The following is a 26720-nucleotide window of genomic DNA, read 5'->3' as shown; positions in this document are numbered from 1 at the left end:
TAAATATATTATATAATAATTTATTTTTTAATTATGAAATATTTGAATATTTTTTTATTTGAAGTAAATAATATTTTTGTTATATGTAAATGAACAAGTTTTTATAGTTTTCTTAAGGTGTATATTAATTATACGAGTTATACTTTTGAAGATCAACTAAAATATAGTGTCTATACATATTAAAATTTTTTTTTAAAAAAATAAAATTTTAAATATATTATATAATAATTTATTTTTTAATTATGAAATATTTGAATATTTTTTTATTTGAAGTAAATAATATTTTTATTATATGTAAATGAATAAGTTTTTACGGTTTTCTTATTTTTCATTAAAAAAAAAATTTGTTAAAAATATTTACGTTAAAGTCTATCGGTGGGGTTTGAACATTTTTATTACAATTATACTAATCTGTAATAAAAAAAATATAATTTATGTAACTAAACAAGCCTAAAATGGTTCAGGCCCATTTTAGTCTGGGGTTGTTGTGCCCGAAAGGAGACCCGGCCCAAAAAAATGTTCTCACACGCAACGCTCGCGCACGCAATTGAGATCTGTTTTCTACTTTCTGGCTTTCACAAATCCTAGCACACACTCCTGAAGAAGATTGAAATCGCAAAAACCCTAGCCGAGAGGACCAGACGACGGAAAACTGCAGAGAAGTTTCCTTAACTGAAATCTTTCTTGTGTTGAACCCTACACACAGGAAACCAGATTCCATCCGCTTGTATAGAAAATTGTTCATCTTTACCTGGTTTCAGCTACAATTAGTCATTTACCTGCTTGTTGTGATATTTGTTTCTTTTTCATGAAGTTTATAGGCAATGAGAGTGAAGATTACACACATGTATAAGAAAATATAATGAGTAGACTTTCATTCAGGCCACGGCCATTAGATATACACAAGAAGCTCCCAATTGTTAAGTCTCTGAAAGATTTTGAAGAAGATGAGACTTCCACTTCTACTCGCAACTCTCAGCTCCTACGCATTGCTTCGGTTGAGCCTGATAATGAGGTACTTATTTATTCTTTCTTTTAAATAATTATTGCAGCTTTCTGTCCAAATCACTACCTTTGTAATTGTGTAATAAACATGCCCATTTGCTTGTCAATGTGGATGCCTACTTCTAATTAATTTCAAGATCTCTCTTTAGGTGCACCACATCCCTACCAAGAAACTAGCTCCTGAAATACCCACTCCTCAGTTTGTTATTGTTGATACTTATGAAAGAGACTATGCCCGCACTTTCGCTCAACCCACTTCCTACCTACGTGCCAGGGGAGGTCTGTGAATTCCGAAAGAATCATTTATTCATATTTGTGTTTGTATGAAATGCTTAAACAACTCTATTCAATTATTTGCAGCTCGAGCGGAGCTTGGGGAGTTTGTTGAATATGATCTAGACAATGAGGATGAGGATTGGCTTCAAGAATTCAACAAAGATAGAAAGAATCTTTCACCTGAAAGGTAATTAATATCTATTATCTGTATTTCTCTGCATATACATATATATATATTAAAAAGAATTTGTTAGGAAGGTAATTAATATCTATTATCTATATTTCCTTTTTTTCTTTCTACCTATGTGGTGGTTAATATCACATAAATGGATATGATTCTTCAGTATTGTTTGTGATCTTTGATGCATTTATTTATGGTTTCAGTGTTCACTTTTGGTTTGTTCTTTCCTTTTCATTTCTTTTGTTTAACTACTTAATGAACATTTTGCTCTTTATGTGATCTGTTAGCCTTTGCAATTTTAGGAATTTTCCTCACTCTGTCTTATCATATGGATATACTTATTAGGGAATCAACATTTTAAACTTGTGTTCTTTTTCTAGTCTAGTTCTGGTCCTTTATTTAGAATGAAAAGGAACACTGAAGTGTCATAGAAATGGGGATATCTTTCTTTTACTGAAATATTAATAAATAGTTAACTGATTTAATTATGAAGAAGATAAGGCTAGAGAACTGAGTAAGATTTTGTCCTCAAAGGGTGAGTGGAGAATGAGGACAACTGAATGAATTGGAATTTCTAACCTAGTCCTTCGGTAAAAAATAAACTAAGCATTTTGGTGGTTGGAACTTGGTGATTATATATTGTCCATGAACTGGTACTAGGAATCCTAATTAGCCTTTCTGCCATTTTCACTGTTCCCTTTCCTTACAAATGGATAAATCTATCCTGGAGGCAAGGATGAGTAACTTTGGGGTTAATTGACAATGTGTTGTTAAGTGGAAAATTCTGGCTTGCTGTTCAACTTCCTTAATTGTGGGACTCTAAACTGAGATTTCTATAGTTCTACTTCCATGCAATTGCCAAAATTTTAATTCTTAAATAACTTATTGAACTTTTAGTTTTATGTCGCACTTTATCTTTCTGTAAGGCATAACATGATCCTGTAGTATACGTAATAAATTACCGAACTTCGCCTACTGATAATCCATTAAATATACTATAAGAGATTTTAAATCAATTCAATTTGTTTCAAATTCTGAAATAGTGATAAATAATTATTAAAGAGCTTTTAAATGAAGTTTATGTCATGAACTGAAATTTTGATTAATGCGGGATTTCGAAAATTTTACAGAAATTTTGGCAGAATACCGGCTAGAAATTGAGAAAACAGTTCTTCAAAACTTGTTAAAAACACTCCCAATATACGTAATGTCCGCAACTCCAATAAAATCAATACAATTCAATCTCAACCAACACAATTTCTAGCAATCTCAATATCATTTAATTTAGTGCAATTCATATATAAAATTTTCAATTCAAGGAAAAGAGAGAAAATAATTTTATTACAAATTTTATTGTACAACTGCTCATTTGGTTCTATAGATACATATGAACAAATAAATTACATCAAAAAGAAATTTACAAGAGTACAAATATTATACCCAAAAAAAAAGAATCCAAAATTTCTTCAACTGCAGCTATAAGTAGCTCACTCAGCTGCCTTATCTTTCTCCTTATCTGCGACAGCAAGAAAAAGCCATCGCTGAGTAATTTACTGAGTGGTGCACAACAATAAATAATTTTTTTAAAAGTCACAAAAAATATAATCATTCATTGGTAAGTAAAAATTTAAAAATTTTCACAATCATAATGCACAAAAATGATGCCAATATTTTTAATAACAATTTATCAAAATAAATTGTAAACAATAGTGTTGCCGATAATTAACACAACTTAGGTCATGACATAAAATTTCATGGTCAATGTCGTGTTGTACACTACAACAAAGCAATCTATAACCTCACTAATCGAGATTAATGAGGGAGGTGGCTAGCTAGCTATATGAGTACTCATCCAAACTCAACCTCAAACTGGCAAGCCAGAGAGGGAGGAACATAATTAATCTCAACTCCATAGATGGAGGAGGAGCATAATAGAATTGTCATGTCAAGTGTGATTTCAAAATCCAAGTCTAAACCACATCATTCAAATATTTCATATAATTCACAAATCATATTTCATTTCAAATTCTCATTTACAAAGTAGGTAACACACTATTTCTCAAATAAAATTCTCAAAGTCATAATAATAAAAAATTATTCACAACACTTATTCAAATAGTTTTCAAGTAGCAACAAAGAATTTAAAATTTGTTGTGCACAAACCTTTTTTGTTTGCCTTGACTTAGTCCACTCTTCTTCCTTCCTTGAAGGGTTCCTTTCCAACTGAAACACATAATTAAAGTGTTTCAATACCCATCCAAATCATTTCTAATAATTAATCTAACAATTGAATTTTACATACTTAATTTACTTGTAAAGTCTTATAAAGTTGGGTTTTTTGCATTTGATGTTCTTGTGGTTACTATTCACATTACTATTCATGCAAATTTTTAACTATTTCATAAATAATAGGTATACAATTTCTAATTTCATGCTAGTACCACATTTTGGGTTATAAAATTGTTGACATTAGTTGCCAATTACAATTCAAGTATTCCTACAAGAAATTTTAAAATTTCAGTTTTTGTTACCAATGTTTACTGTTCCATTGGATCAATCTACAGTGAGAATTTGGTTAAACTTTTTTCATCAAAGTTGTTTCTTAATGTCTCTACTTTAATTTCCTTTTTAAATCACTCCATTTGAAATTTTGTAGCTCGCATTTTTATTATGACTGGCCGGATTGGTCCATGTCTAGAATTTCTGGACAAATTGTGGTTCTGACAGTTTTAATGAGCTAACTTTGGTTAGCAATTTGATTAGGTTATGGTCAAAATTTGGGTTTTTTTTTTTTATAAAAGTTGTTCTACTATCTCTAAGCTTTTCATGGATTTAAGAATCAGGTCATTTGGACCTCTCTACACAAAGTTATGGCCATTTGAACATGTACTGTTCATTTGATCAATTCTGCCTAGAATCAGAACGCCAATTCCGAATTCAAGCTAATTTTAAACTAACTTATGGTCAGTTTTTGGGCAGAGTTTTTTCATGAAAAATGTGGCATTATGATCCTAGTTTCATCTCTAATTGGCCTCACACCAATTGGAGCAACACAACTGTACTTATGGCCATTTACCCTTGCTGGACTCGTTGGTCCAGAATTCAACAATTCCACAATCCTCAATTCTTTCAATCCCATTCCTTAATTCCCAATTCAAAACACACTAAATGACCAAAATTGAGCATTATACACATCAATTAGTCAACAACACTCAAATCCCTAATTTTTCACCAAACTCTAATTCTCTTTTTCATAATTCATTCAAAATCATGTCTTTCAAGTATACTAATCACATATATTTAATCATTTAAACTTGAATACATGTTTAATTGGATTAGAGCACATCAAAACCTCACTACACCATGGCTGGCCGAATTTCCCTTTTCCCCATACAATAATATTTTCTTTCATTTCCCAACTTATTTTCACTTAGTTAATATCATTTTCATGAGTATATGTCAACTTAAATGAAGAGAGAGAGACTTACCTCTATTAACTCCTTTCAACTTTTCAAATCTTTCACTTTTCCTTGAAATTCTTCCTCTCAATTTTCTTATCAAAGCTAATTTTAAGGGTTTTGGTGAAATAACTACTAAAATTAGGGGTTAATTTTAGAGTTTGAAAGGTTTTAGAGCAAATATTAATGGAGGAATTTGAGAGGAAGAGAGAGAGAGAGAGCAAGTCGGCAACTGTGGTGGAAGATGATGGATTATTTTAATTTTTAATCACGTAATATCTTATTTATTTTTACCCAAAAATGATTTAATTAAATTATAAATTTTTATTGTGTCATATTTACATATTAATGATGTCATAAAACACTTTAAATTTGAATTTTTCTTTTCTTTTTCCTTTCTTTCACTATACCTCTTTACTTTTAATCTATTTTTCAATATTTTAATTTTACACATTTTAATGGACATGTAGGTCAGAAATCACCTCTAAGGGTGAATTGACCAAAATACCTCTCGCCGGTTCAATCCATTTTTCTAATAGTATTTGGTAGCTCTTTGAATACTGATTCAATCATTTGAACTTGTTTTTTATTCTTTTCTGTGGTTTTCACATTACTATTAGTTTCACAATTATTCTTAGGCCTGGGGTGTCATAGAGTCCCACACGAATTTAGAGTAGCAACTGAGCTCGCAGTCACTTCCCGGGTCTGTCACCCATTGCCGGGACCTCGGCTCATTTAACTGATTATGCTTTGTTTTTCTTATTTTCATATCACCTTCATATGATTTCTATTAATTTTTATTTATAGCTTTTCTAAATGACTTAGATATAGTTCTAAATATCCTGACTGTCCGAACAGACACTAGTCACCGGAATAGTAGAATGTATAGACTACTTAGTATGGGGGCGTTACATTTTACTTCATTACATTGTTGATAATTATGTAGGTATATTTGTTATTGTAGGTTTGAAAATTTTATTTTCAAGTTGGAAGTGTTGGATCATAAGGCTCGGGAAAGATCAGGGGTTATAATTCCCACCCTTGGTTCACCAATCCCTGTACTTCTACAACTTGATTCTGCAGTTGAGGTGAATTGCTGTTTTCATTGAGTAGATGCTTGCAAATTTTGATGCTAATTTTCAGTCAAATCATTTAAATGCCCAATATCTGGAATGGTTGATTCCTATTTCATTAAATTGAGCTTCTAGTATCTATATTTAGGTTTGGCAATGAAAAACATTCAAGTTTGATTTTCCCTTTTTTTTTTCTTGCTTTTTATCTAGATTTCCCCTGTTTCTTTCTTACCGAAGATGCTGTCATCTCAGAAAGAAGAGAAAGTTTCAGTATATTATGATCCTTAGCTTTTAGGCTTTAACAAGATCTATATTATTTCACATGGTCTTGGACCCTAAAGCTTGGGAAATAGCAGGGTTATAACTCCCGCCCTTGGTTCACCAATCCCTGTATTTCTACAACTTGATTCTGCAATTGAGATGAATTGCTATTTTCATTGAGTGGATCCTTGCTAATTTTTCATTCTTTAGCCTTTTTATTGACAATATCTAGAATGGTTGATTCCTATCTTTTAAATTGGCCATTTATAAATAGGTCTGGCAATGAAAAACATACAGGCTTGATTTTCCTTAGTTTACTGAAATTGTCGCTGTTTTTCTCTTACTGAAGATACTGTTATCTCAAAAAGAAGAGAAAGTCTCCATATTTATGCTTCTTAGCTTTTAGGCTTAGCAAGATCTATAATATTCCTATGGTCTTGAGAAAGCATGACATCGGCCTGGATAATGACTGCATTATAGTAGCAATGATTAAACATTGACTTATTAATAAATTCTTTTTGCAGAGGACATATAATTTGTCTTCCTTAGTTTGGAAGTATTCTATTGTGAAAGTATTATTTTGGATTATCACATTTCAACCATGGGTTGGGCAGGCTTCAGATTGATTATGAGGATTTCAGATTTAATTGACATTAAGAACTTTGATGTTGCCAAATAAGGGCCAGAGGTCACTATCTAGAATTTCAATAAAAGTGTGGGAAGGAAACTCAGCCAATACTTTTAACTGGACTAATATTTTTTTTGGCCACTATTGACTTTTAGTCCTCATTTATTTTTGTGGGAACTGGAATCTTAGATAAAGTCAAACTGTTATTTTTCTTTCTTTGAGTTAGTAATATTATAGGTACTGGAGCTCTTTGTATTCTAATTGTTGGTAGATGTGGAAGAATGATTTTGATTTTTCCTTTAATTTTCCAAGTTCTACCTGGATGTCAGTGTCAGCATGAAGCAGGTTATCAGATGGTTGGACTGCCATTAGAGTTCCCTACATTGTCTGTATACTTTTCATTTTAATATAATGTAGTTGTTCAAGAGATTCCTAAATTTAAGGCAGTTTTGGAGCCTCATTTCCATAAAATATCCAGAGAGTTAAATATCTGGAGCTGAAAGGTTATGAGGAAAAAAAGAGTTTTGATGGCATCGGGTTTCAAAATGTTACTCGTGGTACAGCGTGCTGATTTTGGGTATTGTTCATGGTGTCCTAGTGTTCTTTGTGTCCAGACATACCCCCATATTATTGCTGGGTTGCTTTTTCCCTATAGTTTATGCTGTTTTCCTCATTCAAATACATGGATGTTGGCATATTTTTGTGTTTATCTCATGCTCACTGAACATTCTTTCAGGAATAGGATGACCTATTTTTTCCTCGGTCCATCTTGTTTAAGTAGAGGAAGGGTTTGATTAACAAGTGGATTGCTATCTTCATTTTTATGGCAAGGCGCATGCTAGTGCCTCTCACCGATGTGTTCCATCTCCAAATCTTTATTAAAATCGAAAAAATTTAAACTTGAACTACCATTTAAAGGTTCAAAATTTAGAGAGAGTGTATGTGTGTGTTTTAAAGTTTCAATATTCAAATCACATCACCTTAAAAATTAGGTAGTTTTGATTATTAACTTAATTTAAATAAAAATCTAATTTAATTATTATATGTTATTTTATACACTTAACATATTAGTTTATTAATTTATTCATATATAATTATAAGTTTATTATTTATAACAACTCAACTCAACTCAACTCAACTAAGCCTTTATCCCAAAAATTTGGGGTCGGCTATATGGATTCGCTTTTTCCACTCTGAACGATTTTGAGTTAAATCCTCAGAAATGTGTAATGCTTCTAAGTCATGTTGTACTACTCTCCTCCAAGTCAATTTAGGTCTACCCCTTTTTTTTCTTTCTATCCTCTAGCCTAATGTGCTCTACTTGTCTAACTGGAGCCTCCGTATGTCTACGCTTCACATGACCAAACCACCTCAATCTCCCTTCTCTCAACTTATCTTCAATTGGCACCACTCCTACCTTTTCTCTAATACTTTCATTACGGACTTTATCTAGTCTAGTATGGCCACTCATCCACCTTAACATTCTCATCTCTGCAACTCTTATCTTAGATGCATACGACTCTTTCAGTGCCCAACACTCACTACCATATAGCATAGCCATCGTATGGTCATGCGGTAAAATTTTCCTTTTAATTTATTGGGAATCTTACGATCACATAGAACTCCCGTGGCACGTCTCCACTTCAACCATCCGGCTTTAATCCTATGACTAACATCCTCCTTACATCCCCCATCTACTTGAAGGACTGAGCCTAGATATTTAAAGTGATTACTTTGGGACAGTGCCACTCCATTCAAACTAACTCCTTCCCTATCACCAGTTTGGCCTTCATTGAACTTGCAATGCATGTATTCTGTCTTCGTTCTACTTAACTTAAAACCCTTTGACTCTAGAGTACTTCTCCAAAGTTCTAGCTTACTATTGACTCCTTCTCGTGTCTCATCTATCAGAACAATATCATCCGCAAACATCATGCACCAAGGAATACTCTCTTGTATATGTTTCGTCAGTTCATCTAAAACTAATGTAAAAAGGTAAGGGCTTATGGCTGATCCTTGGTGTAATCCAATTGAAATCGGAAAATCTCTTGTGTCCCCTCCCACTGTGCGCACAATAGTAGTTGCTCCTTCATACATATCTTTCAATACTTGTATGTACCTAATAGATACCCTCTTTTGTTCTAACGCATTCCATAAGACCTCTCTTGGAACACTATCATAAGCCTTCTCCAAATCAATAAAAACCATGTGAAGATCTTTCTTCCCATCTCTATATTTCTCCATCAAGCTTCTAATGAGAAAGATTGCTTCCATAGTTGAACGACCAGGCATGAAACCAAATTGATTGAGAGAGATAGAAGTATCATGACGTAGTCGATGCTCCACAACTCTCTCCCACAACTTCATAGTATGGCTCATGAGTTTAATTCCCCTATAGTTTGAGCAACTCTGTATGTCTCCCTTATTTTTAAAAATAGGTACTAAAATACTCTTTCTCCATTCATCAGGCATCTTCTTTGAGTTTAGAATCTTATTAAATAATTTAGTTAACCATGCTACTCCCATATCTCCCAAATACTTCCACACTTCAATTGGTATTTCATCGGGTCCACAGGCTTTACCTACTTTCATTCTCTTAAGTGCTTCCTTTACTTCTAAAGATCTAATCCTTCTAGTATAATTTACATTCTTTTCTATTGTTCTATAATCTATATTCACGCTATTTCCATTTTGACTATTATTAAAGAGATCATTAAAATAATTTCTCCATCTTTCTTTAATGTCCTCATCTTTCACCAACACTTTTCCTTCTTTATCCTTAATGCACCTAACTTGATTGAGATCTTGACATTTCCTTTCTCTACTCCTTGCTAATCTATAAATATCTTTCTCCCCTTCTTTAGTTCCAAGTTTCTCATATAACTTTTCAAAGGCCTGTGCTCTTGCTTGGCTAACTGCCTTTTTTGCCTCTTTCTTTGCTATCTTGTACTGTTCATATGCCTCATTATTATCACATTTAGGTAATTTCTTATACCATTCCCTTTTTCTCTTCACTGCCTTTTGTACTTCCTCATTCCACCACCATCTCTCTTTTGAGGGTGGTCCATGTCCTTTAGACTCCCCAAGTACTTTTCTAGCTACTTCTCTAATCTTTGATGCCATCTGTATCCACATATCATTGGCCTCCATATCTAGCTTCCATACTTCGGACTCAAGAAGCTCATTTTTGAACTTCACTTGCTTTACTCCTTTGAACTCCCACCATTTTGTTCGAGCTACACTATTTCTTCTGACCTTACTTGAATTGTTCCCAAACTTGATATCCAAGACCACCAACCTATGTTGACTTGTTAAAGCCTCTCCTGGAATGACCTTGCAATCCTTGCATAGAGCTCTATTTGTCTTCCTGGTTAAGAGGAAGTCGATTTGGCTTCTATGTTGCCCACTTTTGAAAGTCACTAAATGTGACTCTCTTTTTATAAAGTAGGTATTTGCTAGTATTAGGTTGTATGCCATAGCAAAATCCAGGATGCTTTTTCCCTCCTCATTTCGACTGCCAAAACCAAAACCTCCATGAACATTCTCATAACCTTGTCTATCACTTCCTACATGTCCATTCAAATCTCCACCAATGAAAACATTTTCTTCATTCGGTATGCTTTGCATTAAATCATCCATATCTTCCCAAAACCTTTGTTTACTCTCACTGTCTAGTCCTATTTGTGGGGCATAAGCACTAACTATATTTATTGTTTCTCCGTCTAGTACTAGCTTTACTAGTATAATTCTATCTCCTACTCTTTTCACATCTACTACTGCGTCTTTCAATGTCCTGTCTATGATTATACCCACTCCGTTCTTGTTTCTCTCCTTTCCGGTAAACCACAGTTTGTACCCTGAATTACCCACTTCCTTACTTTTCTCTCCTACCCATTTAGTCTCCTGAATGCAAGCAATATTCACCCTTCTCCTTTCCAAGGTATCCACAAGCTCCATTAATTTTCCTGTAAGTGATCCAACATTCCAAGTACCAACCCTGATCCTCCTCCTATCCTGCTCCTTCCTAATTGGTCTCCTTCTATGATATCTTCTATTATTTTCTATGTCTATCTTGTGTTCTGTTCCACTATTTATTCTATTATCTGTCCATGGACTAACTTCTTTACCCACACCCGTCCATGATGTGGGAACCCTTGCTCACTTAACACCACACCCGAGCGCCGGCATGGCGCGTCGCTTTCGGTGAACGCCCTACACCCTTGCATATTTATCACTACACCCGGGCTCCGATGTAGCGCGTCGTTAGTAGAGGATTTATAACAAATAGCATAAATCTTTTAATTATATTTTATATTATAATCAAGCAATAAACATTAATCGTAAATATAAATCATGTGTTACTTTATAGTTAAACATTTTTGTATTAATCTTTTTATATATAAAATGATTATAATATGTTCTTATAATTCAAATATGTATTGAAAACTTATAAAAAATTATCATCTATGTTTTAACATTTTATTTCATACAAAGAATAACTTAATTTTCGTATAAAATAAAATTAAAATTAGAAATAATTAATTTTTTTATAACTTAAACATATAATATTTTATAATAATTTCAAATAATAGTTAGTAATATATTATTTTATAAAATAATTATAAACAAAATTAGGAAATGTGATAACTAATATAAATAAACTTCTAAACGATCCAGCTTACGAGCTAGCTCACAAACCTGTTAAACGAGCTTGTTTATGAGCTAGCTTGCGAGAGCCTGGTTTGTTTATTAAACAAGGCTAAATATAAGGCTTGAGCTCGGTTTGTTTAGAAACAAGCCTAACTCTGAGCTTCTATAGAGCCAAGCCTTAAGCAGTTCTTGAACAGCTTGGCTCATTTACAGCCCTATTGGCACTGTGTTCACTACCTCGCTGGTCAAAGTTTGTTAATGTAGTTGTAGGCAGGGATTTGAGTAGTTATGTAGATTTCATAAGAAGATAGGAATATGTTCCTGTCTTTTGTTTTGATTCTTGTCCATAACCATGTTGCACAAATTGGTCATGTTCATATTCATATTACACCGTATCCAAAGTGTGGCTTCATGCATTTTGGTTTTTGAAGTCTGTAAAAAGATGGGTTTATAAGTTAATAAAGGAGCTTGATATTGAAATCCCTGTTTTTCTTCTAACACTTTATTGGTAGTGGTTGTTTGCCAATTAATGCTTTCATTCATAATGATATGATAATTTGTCAAATCATTTGAGTGATGCATTCTGTTTTAATTCATTGTTAGGCCCTGCAAGCTCAATCTCAGTCCACCCGAAATGCAGTTTTCCAGTCTGTTTATAATTATTGGAAGGAAAAGGTATGAATTACATGCCAGTTTTGTAAACTTAAGGAAGATTCAATGTTACATTCAATATTCTGCTTTGCTTTTTTTTTTTTTTGGTGCGTGTGTGCGCTATGGAGGTTAGTTGTTGAACCATGTAATCTTACACACAAAAAAAAAAGGGACTTTTTCTCTGATAATTTAAATGATGCTGAAAGGGATGTAGTAATGGACTTCTAGTTGAGCAAGGAGACAGAGAGAGTACTGGTGGCATACTGCATATTTGGTTGTATTAGCTGTAAAATGTTCAAACAGTCATTCAGCATACTTGAGTTGAGTGTTACACGTTGTTTGTGGAAAGTGATGACATGGAATGAGGTCCTTGATGTGTTGACAGTTAATAATTCACAATACTGTTTGCAAGGGTGGCCATTCTTTAGACGATAGCTCTAGTAATTTAGTGGTCCTCTTGAGCTTGCAAATGAAGTGATGTGTTGATTATTTATGAAAACATTATGGCTTTTGGTAGTTCAACCACACTTGGTTGAAGGTGAGACATGAGCTTTTTAGTTCAACTTCAACCTCATTCTCGTGTGTCCAAACTTCAAATAGTTCCTATTGTTCCATACTTTACATAAGTAAACGCCATACCTCTGATTTTTGTATAGCCACCATCTTTTTCTACGCATATGTGAAACTTCTACACATGCTTACCATTCTAACTATGAACATGGAAGTAGGCACCTTTTTGCATAGTATCCAAGTTGAACAGAAGAGGTTTAATTTATTTACTTATTTTTTTCATGGTGGGATGGGGTGGAAGTGTTGGGCCTCTTCCATTTATTATTTATTTTTCTTAATTTATGTCTGCACTACTTTTTGGTGGTCTATGTAGGGATTTCTTGCTTCACTCAGGTTTCATTATTGTCTATATTGTAAACTAAAAATTTTGTGCGCTTCTTTTTTTTGTTTAATTTTTATTTATTTTTTTTATTTTTAAACAAAATCATTTTGTGGTGCTTTTTCTTTTCCTATTTTGCCCAGCGTGAAAGATGGCAGAAGCCTATTTTGCGGCGCTTGCAGGTTAGTTTCATCACTTGGCTTGGCTATTTGTAAATAATTGTTGTCGTATTGCATTTCACAATTGGAATGCTGTTCAAAATGTGATTTTGGTACATGTTTCATTATTTAAGACATCTTATGTTATTAGATTGTAGTAGCATGATTGCTAATTGTAGGAAAATACAATAAGGCTCTTTCCTTCTCTCTCTCTCTGTTGGACACATTCTATGAAAAATTGAAATATTTTTACCACTTGATCGTGACACTAAAAAGCAGCTAGAAATTATTTTCCAGCATACGGAATATATTAGCAAAAAGAAAAAAAGAATTGATATAATGATGAAATCATGCAAACTTTTTGACCTATGTGAATTCGATTTCTTTTCTTCCTCCATTTCTAGCTGAATAAGAGAAAAATACACTGTAAATGGCAAATTGTAGTGGTCACAAGCGACATATGATGGCTGGTGGCAGTTGATGACTAATGGTTTCAAATAGGAAAATGACTTAGTTTTCCTCATATTTAGAAAAATAACTTTGTGATCAATTTTGCTGTGAAACTAAACATGAAAAAATTCGGAAAATATTTTCCATAAAACATAAAGAGCCTTAATTAATTTATTAGTCAATTGCAATGTGTTTGCAAGTGTATGCACATGTGCATTCTAAATAATGGTGGAAATTTTCTAGCACATCCTAATATTATTTGACTATGTAACATATCTACATGCTAATTTCAATTCAATATTTGGACCCTATTTGCTTAGAGATTGATTGGTTTAGGTTTTGGAGCCAATGGTTGGCAATTGAAATTTCAATTGCTAGAAGATAGGCATTTGGTAAACCAAAAACCAAAAGTTGGCAGTTGAAATCATAAAACTGGCTTTTATTTTGTAACTAAAAGCTGCAAAAGTGATATAGCTAGAAATCCTAGGTTTTGGACTCAAAAGTTGACTTTCATAAAATATGCCATTAAATTTCAAAATAATTACGAACATACTTGTTAATAATAGAACACACCCCTCATTTGCATTTTTTACCTTTTTAATATACACATATATTTAAGTAGTTGAACACAAACTAATTCATTAAAATTATAAAAATAAATAATTAAAACATTAAAATAGTAAATAATAATTTTGTATATGTCTGTGTCTCTATTACTAAGAAGTTAATATAGAGAATTCTTTCTGATAAAAAAAAAATATAGAGAATTCTTTGTTATATACAAAAATAAAAATATCCTTGTTGGTAATTTTATGATAAGATTGCTATCTCAAATGCTGAATTACCAAATATTTGTACTGTGGACTACAAATGTAGCTGGCCGCTGCTTGTTGGCTTCTCACTGCTGATAGCTACTACTGAACCAAATAGGCCCTTGTCCCTATGGAGTTTATAAATTACATATGTCAAACACTGGATATGCACCCACACAAGATGCCCACTTAATTGCTATCTTTATTTTTGGTGTTTCTTGCTTGATAAAACTTTATTTAATAATATTTTAGGATTTTGCTAAATTCACTTGTGATTAATGTGGCCTAATGTCCATAATCCATTGCGGGATCTAGTCATAACTGTCACAATTGCTAGTAGACCTCAATATCTTGTTAGCAAAAATTGTTGGGCCTGGTTATGAGATGTTAAAAATTAACATTTATTGCTTTCTCTGCATTTACATGTATGTATTTATTTACTCTCTCTCTCTCTCTCTCTCTCTTTGTCTCCCCTGTCACAGCCTCCTCCACCAGTTAATGACACCAATCCATACAATGTGTTCAGGCCAAGGGAGAAAGCTCACAGACTCCACACAAGAAGGGTAAGTGTTTTTGCTTTTTATTAAATCTTTGGGTGAATTTTGACAAATAGATACTCGTTTAAGCGTTGCATTTATAGATATCTGAAGTCCTCAATGTTCTCTTTTACAGATGCAAAGGAGGGAAAATAATGTGCAGTCATTTGAAAAGCTTCGCCTGGTAAGAACTGATATCTCTTCTTTACTTCATTGTTGGTTCTTAATCATGATTTAGAGCACTAAATCCCTATGGATAATAATTTTCATTTAGATTGGAAGGATTATTTGCTTTGTCTTTTGTGTTTATTGCTACCAATAGTTGTTTTGTGATGCAGCTGAGGAATTCAAGAAAATTCATAGTCAAATACTCAAGAAGGTTAGATTATGTTTCAGTTTGAATGTAGAGTTTATTGGGGAAATTATGGAGTACTTTCTAGTTCTTTTAGAGTTTTACTTAGGTGTCTATTTAAATATATTAGCATTGGTTGTTTATTTAAGTCACAGTGATAATTTTGTAATTTTAGATTTTCTAGATATCTATAGGATTCTTTGTTTGTTGTTTAAATATTACTTTTTGGGATTACATAAAAGTGAAGGATTACTTGTTGGAGTCCAAATTCTTCAAGGTTTAGAATTATTTTTTGAGTTTATAAATACCTATGTTGTTTTGAAGTTTTGATCAATACGAATTCTAGCAATTATGGTTTGAGATGTATGATGCCTAAGGAAGTTTAGGTGTGAAGTCTAAACTATTCTATTGCTGTTCACTTTGTCTTTGCCTAAATTTAGTCTTGCAAACAGTCCCCAAACCCTGATTGTACTAATTTGCTTCCCAAAATTATACCCTTCTAAACCATTTGCGAAGTAAAATTAGTACAAGAAGCAGGTTTTTGGGGCTTGTTTGCAGTACTGGATTAGGCAAAGTAAATAATAGAATCGTTTAGGCATCACACCTAGTGTTGAATTGCATCATTCAAAATAACATTGCAAACATAGGTATTTATAGACTCAAAAAGCAATCCTAAACCTTCAAGGATTTGGACTCTAAAAACTAATCCTAAACCTTGAAGGATTTGGACTTTATTAAGTAATCCTTAACCTTTAAGTAATCTTTAACCAACAAGGACTCTAAATAAAGACTCCTACAGAAATCTAGATATTTCCAGAAATTCTAAATTTATCCTCATGACTTAAACAAAGGACCAACAACTAGTATCTTTAAATAGACACAAAATAAAACTCTAAAAGAACTAGAAAGTATTCTATAATTTCCCCAATAAACTCTACATTAAAACTGAACCATAATCCTAAGCTTTTTTGAGTATTTGACTATTGAGTTTTCTTGAATTCCTTGGCTGCATCTATAATTCCATTGTAGTCTCTAGTCGGTTAGGATACTCGGCTCTTACCTGAGAGACTTGGGTTTGTTTCTTGGCAAATTCCTGCTCATTTTAGCTTAACAAAGCTTCAAATTTTAATGTCGATTCTAAGACCTGCAGTCATTCCTGCATCACTTTGTCACGTTTTCTTAAAGTAACATGGATATAGCTGCAGTCTCTTGTTTGTATTGTACATTATATTTCTAGTTGGTGTGTTGTTGTCAGTCGTCTACTATCTGAAATACAAGATGTTAAATGAATTTCTCATATTAAAGGATGGGCAATATTGTTATCTTAACTGCTGTTAAGAAAAGTGCCATTTTGATTATCTTGATTAACACAATTAAACAAATTGGTTTTTGTATTGATTTTGATTTCGTCATAAAAACTTTAGAACTACAAATACATCTGTTTCAAACAACATTTTGCAACATCTGAAATGGTGCTATTTCAGAAAGCAGTTACAACCTCAATAGCAAGCAGTCACTATTTGAAGGAAATTGATTATGCATAAACTGTTAATTCATGAAGCTTGATTTATTCATTTGTTCTGATACACTATTTATCTTCTTGCTTCAATCGATTGTCTTCGAACTTGAATCCAAAAACTCTTGTTAGGATTGGATTCATCCTCCTTTTCAATAGGCCTTTGAATCCAAACCCCCCCACACCAACACCACCACCCCATCCTCCCCCCCCCAAACAAAAGCCCTTGCCACCACCACCAAGTGGAAGCAAGAAGGGTTGTTCATACGATAGCATTTTTTTTTAAGATTGAAATTTCATTTTATTTTTATTCACTTTTATCTTGATTTTACTGATGTATTAAATAATATGTTGAAATGAGTAAATCAAATCAGTATAGTACTTGATAATCAGTGTTTTCATCTGAAGAACATCTGGTTTTTCAGCAAAAAGCATAGTACTTCCCAAGTAATATTTCATATAATGAGGTAGTTTGAAAAATGGACTAGTTTGAGAGTGTTTTCATCTGCAATTTTCCATTTCTCCTTTTCTGATGTCAGTAGTACTTGAGAAAGATTTTAACCATAGTCATTCTATATTCCTTCTAGCAGATGCCCATTTAGGACCAAAATCATTTTTAACTTGCTAAATACTAATATCTAAAAAAGTAAAATTCTCTCTCACTTCCCACTCCAATGACAGTGCGTCAATTGTTTGCTATTTCAGCACTTTCTACAGAAAAATAAAAAATAAAAGTTGTTCTTTTGATCCCATTTGCATTTGTTGATTTGTTTGGAGTTTGAAAGGGAAGAAGCTTTAAGGATGAGGAAAAGCTCCTAATTGCTGTTGTGGATTTTATTGATTCTCTCTCAACCAATTGGTGATTGTTAATGATAAATTTACTTATCCAAATAAATAAATGGGATAAATAGGATCACTTCTTATATTCTCGCTATAGATTTGCATTTTAATGTTCTTTGAGAATTTAATATTTTAAGGTGAGACGAAACCTCGACCAAGCTAAGACAATACTTGAGGCTCTGATTAAGGTGATCCCTTGTTGAAATTTACTGAATATCTCAAAATTTTAAATGATTTTCACTGTCAAGAGAAGCACTAATTGGCTGCACATAAATTTGTATACAGCGGGAGGAGAAAAAAAGAGAGGCGATGGAGAGTGAAGTGAGCCTACAAAGGATCCAAATGAAGTACAAGGTCTGTTTACGTTGCCACATTATCTTTGATTCGTGTTCTTTTCTATTTTCCCTTTCTTTTATTGGATCATCCATTTATTTTCCAAAATTTTTGGGTAAATGCTTATCAAAAAATGGTAAATGATGATCATCGTTAGTTGTTAATAATAATGAATAATGCTGCCCATGGTTTTTTATTCTTATCTGACTTTATAAAGGTATATTACTCTACAAATATTTTTTTTCTTTTTATTTATTTATTTATTTATTTATTTTTTGTACACTGAATGGCATATGAAAGATTTGTCTATGATGTCAGTAGAAAGGTAGGAGTTGTATAGCACTATGAAATCCAAAACCATTATATGAAATGAATTTGAAAAATAAAAGGAACTATTTTTTTGGAGAGGTGGAAGGAGCATAAATTTCCAGAGAATGTGACTGTACCTTATAACATCTTATTTGCTTTAAGTTATGTGTAACTGAAGGCACAAGTACTGTGAAGGCTTGGTGTCTCATAGATTGTAATTGCTAATTTGTGAGTTCTAATAATTAAATGCCAAAAATTCATAATTAAATATTAATACTACCAAGAAGATAACCACTTAGATTAGTTCGACATATGTCATATGCATTGTGAAATAGAGAATTACAAATGCACAAGAACTTAAAGAAAATGTGCTATTGAGCTTTTCATCTTTAATTATTTATCTTTTTATGGGAAAATCACAAATTAGTCCCGGATGTATGTCAAAAATCACAAGTCCCCACTTTTGTATAAGAAACAATTTAATTTTTGAGATTTGATTCCATCAACAGAATGGTCCTTTTGTCTAAATTTACTGATAATTCTCTTTTTACGTTCCTCAAGTTTTATTTTTCTAACAAAATGGTCGCTTCATCTAAATATTATATTTAAGTAATTACTTATTTTATATTTAAATAATTATATGTTCTAATTATTAGATTTCATTACAATATATGATTATCTAAATATAAAATATTATTTAAATATTTAATTATCTCATATAATCATTTAAATATAAAATATAAAAATTTAAATAATTATTTATTAGATAAAAATATCTTTATGTAATTATTTAATAATATATTTATTAAATGAAAATATTTATATTAATAATTTTTTTGAAGCAATATTTATCTTAATAATTATTTATTAATAATATTAATAAATATAAAATGGCCAATTTAATTATAATTTATATATTTATATAAATAAAATGGAAATTAAATTAAAACATAATTTGAAAAATCACGTTAAAGGAATTTTTGTAATTGTTTATTTATAGTAAATTATCAACATAAATAAAATTCTTTCATAAAATGAAAAACTAAACTCAACTATGCTTTTATCCCAAAAATTTATTAGGGTCAGTTATACTGATTCTCTTTCTCCACTCTAAACGATTTTAGGTTAAATCCTCGGAAATGTGTAATGCTTCTAGGTTATGTTGTACTCTTCTTCTTCTTTTATTTCTATTCTTTAACCAAATGTGCTCTATTTGTCTAATTGGAGCCTCCGTATGTCTACGCTTCACATGATCAGACCAGCTCAATCTTCATTCTCTTAACTTATCCTCAATTGACACTACTCCTACCTTTTCTCTGATACTTTCATTACGGACTTTATCTAATCTAGTATGGCCACTCATCCACCTTAACATTCTCATCTCCGCAACTCTCATCTTAGACACATACGACTCCTTCATTGCCCAACACTCACTACCATATAATATGGCCGGTCATATGGTTGTACGGTAAAATTTTCCTTTTAACTTATTGGGAATTTTGTGATCACATAAAACTCCGGTGGCACGTCTCTGTTTCAACCATCCGGCTTTAATCCTATGGCTAACATCCTCCTCACATCTCCCATCTACTTGCAGGATTGAACCGAAATATTTAAAGTGATTACTTTAGGGCAATACCACTCCATCCAAACCAACTCCTTACCTATCACCAATTCGGCCTTCACTGAACTTGCAATGTATGTATTCTATCTTCGTTCTACTTAACTTAAAGTCTTTTGACTTTAGAGTACTTCTCTAAAACTCTAGCTTTCTATTGACTCATTCTTGCGTCTCATCTATTAAAACTATATTATCCGCAAACATTATGTACCAAGGGATACTCTCTTGTATATGTTTCGTCAATTTATCTAGAACTAATGTAAAAAAGTAAGGGCTCACAGCTGAACCTTGGTGTAATCCAACTGAGATAGGAAAATCTCTTGTGTTCCCTTCTACTGTGCGCACAATGGTAGTTGCTCCTTCATACGTATCTTTTAACACTTGTATGTACGTAATAGATACCCTCTTTTGTTCTAACACTTTCCATAAGACATCTCTTGGAACACTATCATAAGCCTTCTACAAATCAATAACAACTATATGTAGATCTTTTTTCCCATTTCTATATTTCTCCAGTAAGCTTCTAATGAGAAAGATCGCTTTCATAGTTGAACGATCGGGCATAAAGCCAAATTGATTGGGAGAGATAGAAGTGTCATGACGTAGTCGATGTTCCACAACTCTCTCCTGCAACTTCATAGTATGGCTCATGAGTTTAATTCCCCCATAGTTTGAGCAACTTTGTATGTCTCCCTTAATTTTAAAAATAGGAATTAAAATACTCCTTCATTCATTAGACATTTTCTTTGAGTTTAGAATCTTATTAAACAATCTAGTAAACCATGCCACTCTCATATCTTTCAAATATTTCCACACTTCAATTGGTATTCTATCGGGTTCATAGGCTTTACCCACTTTCATTCTCTTAAGTATTTCTTTTACTTCTGAAAATTTAATCCTTTTAGTGTAATTCACATTCTTTTCTATTGCTCTGTAGTCTATATTCACGTTATTACCACTTTGATTATTATTAAAGAGATCATCAAAATAATTTCTCTATCTTTCTTTAATGTCCTCATCTTTCACCAACACTTTTCCTTCTTTATCTTTAATGCACCTAACTTGATTGAGATTTTGACATTTCTTCTCTCCTTCTTGCTAAGCTATAAATATCTTTCTTCTCTTCTTTAGTTTCAAGTTTCTCATATAACTTTTTAAAGGCCTGTGCTCTCACTTGACTAACCGTAATTTTTGCCTCTTTCTTTACTATCTTGTACTGTTCATAAGCTTTATTATTATCACACTTAGGTAATTTCTTGTAACATTCTCTCTTTCTCTTCACTGCCTTTTGTACTTCCTCATTCCACCACCATCTCTCTTTTGAGGGTGGTCCATGTCCTCTAGACTCTCCAAGTACTTTTCTAGCTACTTTTCTAATCTTTGATGCCATCTGTATCCACATATTATTAGCATCCACATTCAGCTTTCATGTTTCAGACTCGAGAAGCTCATTTTTAAACTTCACTTGCTTCACTCTTTTGAACTCCCACCACTTTGTTCGAACTATCATATTTATTCTAACCTTACTTGAATTGTTTATAAACTTGATATCCAAGATCACTAACCGATGTTGACTTGTTAAAGCCTCTCCCGGAATAACCTTGCAATCTTTGCATAGAGCTCTATTTGTCTTTCTGGTTAAGAGGAAGTCAATTTGGTTTCTATGTTGTCCACTTTTAAAAGTCACTAAATGCGACTTCCTTTTTATAAAGTAGGTATTTGCTAGCATTTGGTCGGATGCCATGGTAAAATCCAATATGCTTTTCCCCTCTTTATTTCGGCTACCAAAACTAAACCCTCCATGAACATTCTCATAACCTTATCTAGCACTTCCTACATGTCTATTCAAATCTTCACCGATGAGAACACTCTCTTTATTCGATATGCTTTGCATTAGATCATCTATATCTTCCCAAAACCTTTATTTACTTTCACTATCTAGTCCTATTTGTGGGGTATAAGCACTAACTATATTTATTGTTTCTTCTTTTAGTACTAGCTTTACTAGTAAAATTCTATCTCATACTCTTTTCACAGCTATTACGGCATCTTTCAATGTCCTGTCTATGATTATGCCCACTCCGTTCTTGTTCCTCTCCTTTCCGGTAAACCACAGTTTGTATCATGAATTACCCACTTTCTTGCTTTTTTCTCCTACCTATTTAGTCTCCTGAATGCAAGTAGTATTCACCCTTCTCCTTTTCAAAGTATCCACAAGCTCCATTAATTTTCTTATAAGTAATCCAACATTCTAAGTACCAACTCTGATTCTCCTCCTATCCTGTTTCTTCCTAATTGATCTCCTTCTATGATATCTTCTATTGCTCTCTATGCCTATCTTGTGTTCTGTTCTACTCTCCGTTCTACTATCTATTTTATGGACTAACTTCTTTACCCACACTCGTCTAGGATGTGAAAACCCTTGCTCATTTAACACCACACTCGGGCGCCGGCATGGCGCGTCGCTTTCAGTGAACGCCCTACACCTTTGCATATTTTTCACTACACTCGAGCTCTGATGTAGCGCATCGTAAGTAGAGGACGTCCGAACATTTATATCGTATGAATCCATATCATGAGGTGTGACGAAGTTTTTATGCTGGTTGTCACCTACCGCAACCCTTCTCCTTTGAAAAAGCATATATTAACTAATTTAAATATTTAGAAAATCATATTATTTGGAACTTGAAAAATATTTTTTTGATAAACTGTTTTTTAATATTTTTATATTTAAATACTTATATATTATAAGCAATTATATAATTAAAATAAATGATTGCTAAATATAAAATTTGGATGAAGGAACCACTTTCTTAGCAAAATAAAGTTTGAGGGATGTAATTATTTCAAATTGAAAAGAGAGTAAGGGAAATAACAGTAAATCTGCAAAGCATGGAAACAAAAATATTTGAAGTTTCGTCGTGTTGGAAACGTTTCTGACGTGGAAATGGCAAGACACGGCATAGACCCGTTTCAGGGCCGTGTCTGGAAATTCTGAAAGGTGGAAACACGTTTCTGACAAGGAAATGTGTTTTTGGAAAAAAAAAAAAACAATCAGACAGAGAAGAAGAGAAGACTTACCTGGTCAGCTACAGGATCAACATTCATAGGAGATCTAAGAGTTGAAGAGATTTTTGATGTGTTTGTTGGATCTAGAAGCAAGAATTTTGAATTGGCATTTGCAGTCCAGATTCAACAATCTCCTGCACTTCTCTCCCTGGTCGAGCCACAATCAAGAGTGATGCATGTTGTCGATAAGAAGAGATGGTAAGTTTCCAGAGATGAGGAGAGTGTGGTGAAGCAATAAGGAGAGAAATAGAAGACCCAAAATTGAAGGGTTCTACAGACAAAAATGTTTGTTCATGGCGTTTCTCATATTCTGTTGAGAGAGATGATCAGATGGAGTGAGGGAAGGAAGGTGATAGTAGAGGGTAGGAATTGGGTGGGATTGCACCATCAATCCGTGAATAGATTTTCGTTTTTGATACAGCGTAAATAGAAATTTATAATGGGTTATTTTATATTGTTTTCTAAAGTTAATATCAAACCATTATAGTATTTTATCCTCTCATTACTAGGGAAATGTATAACTGCATAAGGGAATATCACTATGTGTTAGTCCTATTAACCCTAATCAGTTTAATAAATAATAAAAAAATGTTTATTTTAAATTTTTTAATAGCTAATTGAAATTAATTCAATTAGATTTAATTAAAATAAAATTAAAATTTAATAAATTAATTGTAATAAATTGATTTTGTATTATAACAATGGAATTTAATAATTATTTTAGTGACTATTAATGTAATTTATCTAAAAATTTGACCAATACATTTTGGTTTAATGGTACTAGAGTGACCTTCAGAACTATTAGATTTCAAATTTTAGTTCTGATTGTTATATCTTTCATAATATATATATATGTAAATGTGTCCCTATATCTTTTATATTTACCCGTTTCCTATATTTTTAAAAATGCCATTTCCTCGTGTCTTTTTTTGCGTTTCCCTGATCGGCCTTTCTGTTTCCATGCTACATAGCATTAAATTTAGATGGAGGGGCCATTCTGTCGACAAAATCAAACTTTAGGGACTAAATTGTTTCTAATAAGAAAAGCATGGACTAACTTTTCATTTTTGACATACCTCAGGGACTAACTTGTAATTACCCTTTTTTATTTTAGATTTATTCTACTCTCCTATGAACATATATTTTTGGTCCATTTAGTTCAGTTTTGCTATCGATTCCCAGCTTGCAACTACCAAAGGCTCATGAACTAAGGCATAGCTGCGTCTGTGAACCTGTGCACCTTTGACAATTGTTGCTCTGATTTTTGTATATTTGCCATGTATTTTAATGATGTTAATTGCAAACCATGGTCACCATTACTTAGTTTCTTTCATTTCCAACCTGGAAAAAAAATCAGCAATTTTCTTGCATGATTTTTTGCATCTATTACATTTTATACTAAAAACAAAAAAAATTCATTCAAAAATCCAATTTGATTGTGCTTGCCAAAAGCAAAACTCTAGCTCCCAAGGCTTTATTCATTTTTTGATTCCTATACAAAATAGCAAATGTAAGCAAAAATTGCTAATTTTTACTCTGCTTGGGCAAATTTTTGTATGAAAATGGACAGACCTTATAGTTTTGAAAGACCAGGTTTGATTATGTTATTTTATTCTACTTTGCTTTAAACTTGATAATTGACTATAAATATGAATTATGAATATATGATGTTTATAATATATGCATTTAATGTCATATGTTAGTTGCATTTATCAATATCAAGATTCTTGAAATTTAATGCATTTATGCTGTGTGATTGTTACAACAGTAATCTGCATGGCAAGGATTCTTTTTATAGTTAATAGTCTAATAATTCATGCTTGCCCAATTCCAAATAATGTTCTCACTGTATACAAACTCTGTTATTTTTTCACATAGCCAATGTATTGATCTTAGGCAAGAGATGATTGATGGTGGATGTGGACTTATTTTTTCTCAGCTATTCTGCTTGTCAACTTAACAGTGTGCTATTTAATTGCCTTTTGTCTTGTTTGAAATCTGCTAATTGGTGCATGGCTTATTCTCAGAATGAAACTGAGCTTCTTGAAGACAGCTTGGCTCTTCCTGGATTCGCACCTCTGTCTTCCAAGTTTGCTTCAAGTGAAGAGGAATTTGTGGATTCGGATGACCTAGCAAACAGCCGTCCACGTACCCAACCTGCTGCAGTTCATAATCCTCTAACTGATAATATCCTTACGGCACCTGCAGGAAGCTTGAAGCAAGAGTTTAGGCGGCGGCATACACCATATGGTTGGCTTAATAAAATGGTATGCAATTTCAAATGGCTTTTCTATTGTAAAGATTACTTTAAAATGGTACACCTAACTCAAAGGAATTAATTGCTGTAAATTGCCAACGGTTTGTTGCTTGCCACTGGCTTGGTGTCACCTAACCTTACTTTAGTGAATTGGAATAGCAGTTTCATGGCTGAATTTTATATCTTGGGGTAAATGCAGGATCCTCTAGAGCCAGTTCTTTTGTTCACAAAACCTCTTGTTCCAGAAAAGTTGGCAGCTGCAGGCATTGTGCCACCAGTAGATTCTTCATCAAAGAATTGTTCATCTGCTCCTCCTTTCAGATTTCATGGAAGAATTGGCCGAGGGGGACGGATTGTATTTGATAGATGGAACCCATTTTTGCAAACTTCAATAGAACTTGGCAATTCTTTTTACTTCCTGCCAAGACCTCGCCCTTCAGCATATAATTGATATTGTTACTTGCATTGTCTTGTTGCTGTGGCTGATGATAATCTGGAAATAGGCTCAGATGATATTTATTGTAATTATTCAATATAAATCAAGGAATTTTTTAGGGATTGCAAATGCTATGCTAGGCACTGTGGCAGGTATTTTACTCTGGCAGCGAAGCCGCAAGCCACATCTCATGTAACGGTGTCTTCCTTAGCTCATGTATGTCAGAAGAGCATGCTTGTGCTCTCTCCTTTGCTCATAATTATTAGAAAAGCATGGTTATGTTTCTCTTCGGGTAGCCGCTTATTTTAATATAATGAGGCTCTTAGATTGACCGATACAGATGAGGCCTTGGCTTTGATTGATCTCTTTTCAAGAGTGCTAAATTCTACTAATCGGCATTTTGAACCGCTTTCTCTCTATTGTGAAATATGCATGGATTCGAATTGCCATAAAATTTTAATGGGTTTTGAAGATTGATGTATGCAGTCTTTATCTTTTCTTTGCATAGAGGTTGTTTGCTTGTTTCCATTGTCATTAAATATATTGGAAAATTTTAAATTCGTTTCGTAATTGGTTTGTAAGAAAGCATTAGTACACTTGAATCTCTCAACAGTTAAAACTCTTTAAACCGAGGTTGTAGTCATTTAGAAGAGCACCAGAAAGGATGAATCATTGAGAGTTTAAAATGTCAAGTTTAGCCTAAAAATTATGTGCAGTAAATCATTGCCCAGAAAAGCAACGGAAAGAAAGGTTGATTATGTGATAAAACTCATTTTATTTCAAATGAATTTCAAGATAGAAATTTTTTATTTGGTATGTTTTACTAATGAAATTCATTTTAAATAAAATAAATTTTGTGCTTGGTATGAATGATAATTTAATTCAAAATGTTATTTTTTTAAAAATACCCTCCTATAAATATTATTATTCCATCCATTTCATTTCTTTTTTAAAAAGTA

At 32.7% G+C, this 26720-nt stretch overlaps 1 protein-coding gene across 2 annotated transcripts; it reads left to right on the top strand.

Annotated features, from left to right (window-relative positions):
* Window positions 1–551: 551 nt before the first annotated feature.
* On the top strand, window positions 552–26046 carry LOC110632459 (uncharacterized). 2 transcript variants are annotated; one of them, XM_021780695.2, is made up of 12 exons: window positions 552–1015; window positions 1155–1284; window positions 1366–1468; window positions 5885–6008; window positions 12136–12207; window positions 13216–13254; window positions 14975–15055; window positions 15165–15212; window positions 17874–17924; window positions 18022–18090; window positions 25096–25335; window positions 25525–26046. In XM_021780695.2, exons 1-12 carry the CDS (start codon window positions 863–865, stop codon window positions 25774–25776), a joined length of 1362 nt encoding a protein of 453 aa, XP_021636387.2. In that variant the 5' UTR covers window positions 552–862; the 3' UTR covers window positions 25777–26046. The 2 variants fall into 2 exon arrangements, with proteins under 2 accessions (XP_021636387.2, XP_021636388.2); XM_021780696.2 differs by lacking the exon at window positions 17874–17924.
* Window positions 26047–26720: the final 674 nt, after the last annotated feature.

This window comes from Hevea brasiliensis, chromosome 4 (assembly GCF_030052815.1).
Source record: "Hevea brasiliensis isolate MT/VB/25A 57/8 chromosome 4, ASM3005281v1, whole genome shotgun sequence".
In the NCBI taxonomy this organism is placed as follows: domain Eukaryota; kingdom Viridiplantae; phylum Streptophyta; class Magnoliopsida; order Malpighiales; family Euphorbiaceae; genus Hevea; species Hevea brasiliensis.
This window is presented reverse-complemented; position numbering and strand designations above follow the sequence as displayed.